Here is an 8967-nt window from a genome sequence, read left to right as displayed (position 1 = left end):
ATACTTATAGGTTTTTTTTTTTTTTCAAACAAATGAGGCAATTCCGGCTATAAGGATTATTTTTAACTATTTTTGTTTGCCCTCCCTTTTTCATCTTACAGTGAACTTGGGCTTGGTTATTTCACGAGTTGATCAACGTTTACTTTTATAATGCCAGGAATCCGGGTAGGGGACAGAGAAGGACTTTAGAAACATTCGTATACTTTATGAACTATGCTGTTTTGATGGTTATGAATACATGTTTTTGTGTGTATTGTCCATATATGCAGAACCTCCACGAACAACAGCTACTCACTGATGGAGCCATCCTGTGAAAATAAGACTAATAGATAAATAAATAAAACAAATATACAAAAATAAATGAATAAATGAATGAATGAGTAAATAAATAAATAGATAAATACATAAATAAATAAATAAATAATTAATTAAAAAATAAATAGATAAATAAATAAATGAAACAACACTTCGCCTGCCCATTCTACAATTTCGGTTCAAGCATCCAAGCCAGTAAAGCAGCTCTAGGAAGCCGCGTGGTGAGAACGGGGCCATGATCCGCCGATATCGATGAACATGCTTACCTCTTCATCCTCGTTTGTAACGCACTAACCTCTCCTTCTCGGCGAGCTTTACCTCAAAAGGAGATACAATGCGCATCGTCGGAGGGCTGACGAACAAACATGTTATACGATGCAGTCTCCTCCACCAGGGCATCCCTGTGGCAAAACGTATGTATACACCAATAGCACTGTGACGCAGCTAGCTTGTGTGTGTTTCTTGTTTCAACACCTCGTGCACAGCTACAGAAGGTAAATTGTGTGATTGCCTGCAGATTCTGAACTAATATAGATTTAAGGTTTTTGAGGGTGATGGTTTCTGAAAACATTAAGATGCTTGGTGATTTTGGTTATCAATAGAGTATAGTCACCTGCCATTGACTGGTGTATGATAACAACTTGATTCGTCACCCGTCTTATGATACTATACACAACCTACAATACTAATAGAGGGTACCAGGATAGAGCTAGCTTGTACTGTCGATAAGGTCTAGCCATAGCACAAAAACTTTGCTGTTCATTCTGCGGATTTATGGGTCGATTTGGAGTATTACTCAAGTGGAAATAAGTAATGGGAAAAAAAGACTGGAAAAATTTCAGATTTGTTATGGTTATCAAACTTGTTATCATGACATGTGACTAATACTTCTAATACTCTGTAAGCCGTTCGTTTTGCCTTTGTAATTCCAATACTACATGATTTGGTAGCAGAATATCTTTGTTATAGCATGTGTATTTGTAATGATTATGGTGCAGAAGTTCAAGGACAAGTCCACCTTCATGTACATGTGGATTGAGTGAAGGCAACAATATCAGTAGGACACATCAGTGAAAGTTTGGGGGAAATCGGACAATCCGTTCAAAAGTTATGAATTTTTTAATATCTGCGCAGTCACTGCTTGATGAGAAGACTATCACAGTGTATGATGTCACATGCGTACAACGATATAAGTAAAATAAAAAGAGAATTTCACAAAACTTTACATTTTGATTAAAGTGCACATTTCTTCGACTTGTTACTGACGTATGTTACGGGTAATATTATTCCCCTTGCCTTCTGAAAGAGAGAAGTCAAGTGTTCTTTTGTTACGCGAGCAAGTGAAAATATGTTGAATTTTCTATATACTTTCTTTTTGTCGCTGTACACGTGTGACATCACAAGCTATAGTAGTCTTCATCCAGTCGTGACTGAGCAGAAACTTCAAAAATTCATAACTTTTGAACGGATTGTCCGATTTTCCTCAAACTCCCACTGATGTGTTCTGCTAATATTGCTGCATTCACAAAACCCACATGTCTATGAAGGTGAACTTGTCCTTTAATATCACGAACATCTTATAGGCAGTGATAGGACGTATTAGGACGTATGTCCGAGTTCACACCGCCATGTAGGCTATATCAGAGCCCAGTACATTAATTATCATATCAAAGGCCTGGTAGAGTGGAGATACCATGGAATGGGAAGGCTGCCCCGGCTCTGATATATTCGAAAATCCCCTCAACGAATCGTGTGCAGCTTTTATATTTATATAACCTTTATCACTGTTCTCTTTGTAAGTTGACACACAGCTGAAGAATCTGACTAGAGTCGAACGTTATTATACCGAAGCGCGTATACGCCCGCACATATTCGCTGACGGGCACTATTCGTGGTTTTCGAATGTACCCCGGTGGACAGTGAATGGAGATCGATTCCCCCATGCTACTGGGGTCTTTAAAGGGGATGGCCAGTAACCGATCAGTGGGAATCAGTGGAAATGCTGAGGGATGATTGTTCCAATCCTTGTGGGATTCATTTAAGATTACATTATATATCTACTGTTGTGTGAAAATTATTTGCTGCAGAATGGTCTCATATTCAAGTAATGTGCAGATTAATGCCCCGTCACTGACCAGGCACGCTAACCTGGAAACATTAAACTGCACATTACTTGAATATGAGACCATTTTGCAGCAAACAATTTTCACACAATAGATATATAATGTACTCTTAAATGAATCCCACAAGGATTGGAACAATCATTCTCCAGCATTCCCACTGATTCCCACTGATCAGTTACTAGCCATCCCCTTTAAACAACAGCAGGAGCAATAAAAAATAGATAAGTAAATAAAGGACAATAAAGATAGAGATCAAAAAATAGAGTTGAAGGTTAATGTAAAGGCTTTGATAGTAGGATGAACTTTATGCAAGTAAAGATGTAAAGTATACACCAACAATTTTCCGTCTTTTTCCTTCTACTCGACTGCCGTGTATGAAACTTGCACAGGAATTTAAAGCCACGATCGCTTACACTAACACGACAGCCTGTACAATTCTACACTATCCTGTAGTGAAAGCCTCTGCCCGACAAGTACACGTCAATATATTTAAAAAGATAATAGTGCATGTTGAGATATGATAGACATCAGAAAATAAAACAAGGTAAAATGCACATAAATAACTAAAACAGCTAATGATGGAGGTTCTTTCAAGCCTCTCCAGTTCAGTTTTCAAACTGCTCCTCACCTTCCCAACAATTACCATGTATTTCTCTCCCTCTCTGTCTGTACGTCTCTCTATCTCTATCCGTCTCTCCGTCTGTTTGTCTGTCTGTCTGTTTCTTTCCCTGTCTGCGTTCTAGTCCTCTGGTTTCTGTTTTAATTACTCGCATTCTTTCCATTTTGGTACTCTCTGTCACGTCCGCCCTTTGCACGTGATTGTATGCGTTTATCTGCGTTGGAAACGAGAGTTTAAAGTCCTGTTTGTGATATATATATATATATACATATATATATATATATATATATATATATATCATGTTTGTGGTATATATATATTACAATATATTACAATATTGTAATATATTACAATATGTGTTATATATGACAAATACACCCAATATATATATATATATATATATATATATGTGTGTGTGTGTGTGTGTGTGTGTGTGTATACATACTCCTGAAGAAGACGTAGGACAACGAGAATTTGAGTCGAATAAACTCATGCTTTATTGGCCAAAAATGCATTACCAGTTTGTTTCTTCATTATATATATTTATGTATAATTGTATATAAACATTACACAAACTGTTACACAAAGGAAGACTTTAAACTCAAATATGTTAAATACACATTCATATGATTATATAATCATAATTATGTGTCTGTCTCCATTTGTATACTATCGTAATCCTTGCGGAATCTGTATACTCTGTCATGCATCGTCTACAACGTACATATCATAATTATGTCAACAGCATCATTCTTTGATTTGAACTGATATGACTATAAAGTTAAAGTTTAAAAAAACATTTCATACAGAAACATATCACGACATGATAGAAATTGTCTCTAGATTGTCTGATGTATAGAAACGTAGATTCAAATAGAGTATTAAGTATAGTGTAATTATATAAGTATATGATAATATGTAATATGTAGAAGTAATTTAAAAAGAGATTATATTTCACTTCTGGTTATATATATAGCATGAAATCCTTTCGCCTGCAGCTTGTATTCAGAACACTTGATTTTTGTTCATATTTTCGCTGCTTAACTCTATCATCATGCAGTTTCATTTTACTTTTGGTCTCCTAAGATGCCGATTCAAGATGTCATCAACGCTATCACTGACGGCTCGACTATCGAAGAAATCAAACAGCTTTTTGAGCTATCCCGCATCGACATTAACGAACCTGTCGGGGAGCTAAGCTTACGTGCACTCCATCACGCAGTCTTCAAGGATCGAGGCGACTGTGTCAAACTTTTCCAAGAAAAGGGTTGTGACGTCGACGCTCGAGATCAATGCGGATTTACGCCGCTCCACGTCGCAGCGCGCTACAATCGCACAGCATTGGCCAATGAGCTGATAGGCATGGGCGCGCAGGTCGACGCTAAAGATTCCTCAGACTGCGCACCGCTGCATCTGGCGCTTCAGAAGGGATATTGCGAGTGCGCGGCCGTTCTCCTGCAGCACGGCGCTGAGCCCAACGCATTTCATAAGAGCATCGGATACGAGATTCACGCGTTGCCGGGTATACATGCAGATTGTCTGGAGTTGTTACTTCGCTACGGCGCTGATCCGAACGTGCGAGACACCGCCGGCCTGGTGCCTCTCCATCATGCTACTCGGGCAAAGAATACTCTCTTTGCCTACATTTTGCTGAAGAATGGTGCCGATCCGGATGTTGCCACACAGGTCGAACACTCTCACCTCCACGGACAAACTGCATTACAGATGGCGGTGTACAGCAATGCAAAAGCCATTGTGGAATTGCTGCTACTCTATGGTGCCGACGCCAACTGTAAAGATGGTCTCCTAAACTCGCCGCTACATCACGCTGCATCTCGAGGAAACCTTGAGATTGCAACGATGTTGATCGCAAACGGCGCCATCGTGACTTCACGCAACTCGCTCCGATACCATCCACTGCATCGCGCATGCTCGTCTGGCGCTGATCCAGCAATGCTCAAGCTACTGCTTAACAACGGCGCGTTCGTGAACTCGACAACAACTCTCATGGACACTCCAGTGAAATGTGTGCTCGTGCACTGGCAGAAAGCCATCGACGAAGACGGCGACAACCCCACGAGAGGGGACGTCGATATAGCTAATAGGCTGAAGGAAATTGACGATAAATGCTTTCAACAGATTCTCACGCTCCTAGACTACGGTGCGCGCATCACAATCAGCATTCGACCCTTAGATCCTTTCAGTGTGCTTTCGAGCTTTTCACTCCTTGTCAATTTGCAGCGCACACGTAGTTTGCTCCTCGAGGCGTCGGTTGATACGAGGCTTCGGACACCCAAGGGTGACATACCCGTAGAATACGTGAGACCCGATTTGGAGGATGTTGCCATCGTAGCGGCTAACCCGATCTCACTGCGCAATGCGTGCAGACGAGTCATAAGAAAAGTACTCGGAAAACAGAACCTCCCAAATGCTTTGAAAGATTTGCAATTGCCCCAAAGCTTGGTTTCGTATCTTGTATTTAGGTCACTATAGGTATGGGATAGGATCCTTTGGTCATGGGTATATTTGCGTATGATCGACCTTAAAGGACGCAGAACTTTCAAAATCGTCTGAGATAAAGGGAACTATTTCATGTAAACGTTATGGTTAGTTCTCAGAGCACAGGCAGTGGATGTGTAATTCAATTGATACAAACTCACTTCAACAATAAGCACAATAAATGATCCGGCTTTGGGGCATCTGGTACTGAACTGAAGGCAACAAGAGTTCTATCTTAAGACTGGTTTTATCTCCGCGGGTATCCGTTGTATTTCGTAACACGTTCTCTTTTATCCCCCTTGGTAATGTGAAAATGTGATTTTGAGGAACAGAGAAAAGTAAACAAAATATACAAATTATATTGAATGTCAGACTGTCAATACACTGACATACATAAACTTGTCAGATGTTACAAAGACAAACTGTTTTAGCCTCAATCTTAAAGGTTACATGAACTTAATCAGGTCTAATATTTTACAGTAGAAATTTATATCACATCCAGAATTGTCAGGAATCCAAAAGTACATCTTTAGCAATATTTTGATTTGATTTGATTTGATTTATTTCCGAATTCGGTCATATACAAATTGAATACACATTTCAAAAGCACAAAGACAAAGAATAACAAGTGCAGTGATATAAAATGATAATATGACATTACACAAATAGACAAACATAAGCAATTGTACTGAGCAGTATACATGTACATACATTATACAGAAACATGCAATAAGATATATAGCATTTTTCAGTAAATAACAGAGATAATTGAATGCAGGACACCACCATCGTGAGCGATTGAGTTTGAAGTGATGATGATAATTATGATTATAATCATATGATCGACTCTTACCCTTTTCATTTCAGAAAGATATTAAAGTTTTGTCTTTTAAAAGTATACCATTGCATGAAATTGTAATGTGTGTGTCAAAATTGGCATGACAAATGAGATCGGGTGAAAGTTAAGTGCGAATAGTTTTCAAACTTTATAGGAAATGGGCAATAAAAGAAAGTTTATCAAAGAAAAATGCTGCAAACTGCAGTAAAAAGTTTGTCATAATTTAATTGATGGGGATCTCCGCAAAAATACACGCTTCTCCATAATAGAATGTTTTAGATCATGGTGAAAAAACACCTATTCTCTGCGGTGGATGTTTATACACGTCATATCAGTATTGCAAGAGAGTGTACTTTAGCCTCAAGAATTTACCGCATTTTCATTAACTATTGTGCATCTCAAAAGCTAGGCGAGAGGATCTTGAACGCATCAGAGTTGAAAGCATGACAGCATTATGGAATGTGGGACGTAGTTTTCGTAGAAAATGTCTGGTCGTTGTATTGGGGTGATAATGCTACCAGAGGAGAAAAAATATATACTGTCGAGCCCTGGCTAAAGGTTATAGTGATTGAAAAAAATGGCAATATACTGGAGAAGATAACAAGCATGAATACAAAAACATCATTGATGTAGTAGTATTGACAAAATAATAAAGGAACCCTCCATGGTGATCTCATCTGTTCTTTCAATCTGTTACGTTTCAAACTTTATCTATTCTGCATTGGCCTGATCTTTTTAGATACATATTATGCATTTGAAAAATATGCTGATCTTAACCAACGGTATGTTCTTATAATAACCAATAATGCATCATTCTTCGCTCATTCCACTTTCAGCGTTGTTTTTGTCATCATCTCGACATGATTCATCTTCTTTTTGTGTTTGGGTGTTGTTTATCGATTTGGAATGTTATCATTGGCTGGACTTTAACTGTATCGTGCATCTACACGTCCAAAAGAAAAAAGAATATCTGTTGTTAGATATTTTGATAATAAATATTTAATGGTAAAAAAAGACCTAAGTACATTTATGTGGCCCTCGAGTCATTCAGACACGTTGTGTTTGCGTTTGTGCATGCGGGCATGTGAGCTGTGTGTCGTTGCTAACAAAGTAGCTGTTTGGTTGGTTGTGAGAGAAAAGAAAGAAAGAAAGAGAGAGAGAGAGAGAGAGAGAGACAGACAGGCAGACAAAAGTACACATTTTTTTCCATACACGGGTGAATGTGGAACAGGTTCAAGAAAGATGAATTACAAAAGAAAAGTATTTGTGTATTGAGAATGCGTTTGTATGTGTGTGTGTGTGTGTGTGTGTGTGTGCGATACTGAGAGGGGGGGGGGGGAAGAAGAGTGTTCATGCACATAATTCAAAAGAGAGGCAAAAATTAATTATTAGTATATTTATTATCATATGTATATATGTACACATGTGTCATTTTCCTTCTAAGTTGACTCATGATCAGATGACCAATAACCTGAATGACAACGAGCGTTACGAACAAATAAATCATTCCAAAACACAGCGTAAAACATTGCTTGTTTCGAAATTGTTGTAAATGTAGTCATGTTACATCATAATAAAGAATAGATAATAGGCCACTAGATATCATAAACGATTCAAAACAAAATTGCTGGAGGTATTTTTGCTGTTGTTGATGTTGAGTGGCAGTAACTATTGGGCGATTGTCCGATTTTCTCGTATTTATTAGAAAAATGTACAATGCTTAGAATATATATAAATGTATGTTTGGTTTGATAGATGAGCTTCTGTCACTATAATCAATAAACCAGCGCGCACAGGGGACCATCATGAAGACATCGTCTTTACAGCAATATCAGTTTTGTTTCTTGCGAAATTTGCACATGCTCTTTAACTTTACACGGAAATATAGTACTTATGCATTAACATTGACGAATAGCATGTGATTCTAAAATTCGGGCGGATCATTTCAAGGTATTCATCTTAATCAGCTACAAGTCTATCAAAAATATGGAAGTGAACAGAGGGTTTTTTTATTCGACATGATGTAAAAAAAGAAGAAGAAAGATTGTAAGTGTCTAACAATAAATTGTCTGTGATAATAGTTTCAGGTACAGGACCTAATAATTATTTGTAAATGCCAGTGTGTATGGATCTAGCCGCGCCGGTGTGTGTGTGTGTGTGTGTGTGTTTGTGTGTGTACAGTCTGTATGTTTTGTATGCATGTGCGTATCAAAATTAGAATGGATTATTTCTTCTTATTCTTCTTGAATTTTGAGGTCAGACATGTACACTCCGATGATATATATATATATTGTCACAGATAACAGTTCGATTGAAGTATTACTTGAAAATTGTTGTTTTCATGAAATGACAAAATTTATAGATCTAAAGATCGTGGAAAAAATATGTGGAAAGTAAAAGACAGGGATATCAAAAGAGATGCTTCGTTTAGTAACTTGTAGAGTTTAAAAAAAAAAACCTTCAAGGTAGGTGTTTATTTTTCCTTTAAATTTGAAATTGAGAGGAGAAATGAATCTAAAAGAGGTACTCAGTAAAAATCATAAGGTTAGTAGTTGGTTAAAGAAAAAAATACT

General features: G+C 37.8%; 1 protein-coding gene across 1 annotated transcript; it reads left to right on the top strand.

Moving 5' to 3' along the window:
- The first annotated feature begins 708 nt into the window (after positions 1-708).
- Positions 709-5550, top strand: LOC139712540 (ankyrin repeat and SOCS box protein 15-like). Its single transcript, XM_071624355.1, has 2 exons — positions 709-809; positions 4144-5550. The coding sequence occupies exon 2, from the start codon at positions 4144-4146 to the stop codon at positions 5548-5550; it is 1407 nt and encodes a 468-aa protein (XP_071480456.1). The 5' UTR covers positions 709-809.
- The last annotated feature ends 3417 nt before the right edge of the window (positions 5551-8967 follow it).

The sequence above is a fragment of the Diadema antillarum genome, unplaced genomic scaffold (genome assembly GCF_040938485.1).
Source record: "Diadema antillarum isolate AM-2024a unplaced genomic scaffold, OU_Dant_1.0 seq00001817_RagTag, whole genome shotgun sequence".
NCBI lineage: Eukaryota > Metazoa > Echinodermata > Echinoidea > Diadematoida > Diadematidae > Diadema > Diadema antillarum.
Note: the sequence above shows the minus strand (reverse complement) of the source record. Positions and strands in the feature narration are given on the sequence as shown.

Excerpts from the sequence above, each read along its gene's own strand:
- LOC139712540 (XM_071624355.1), top strand. The coding sequence starts at position 4,144 with ATGCCGATTCAAGATGTCATCAACGCTATCACTGACGGCTCGACTATC.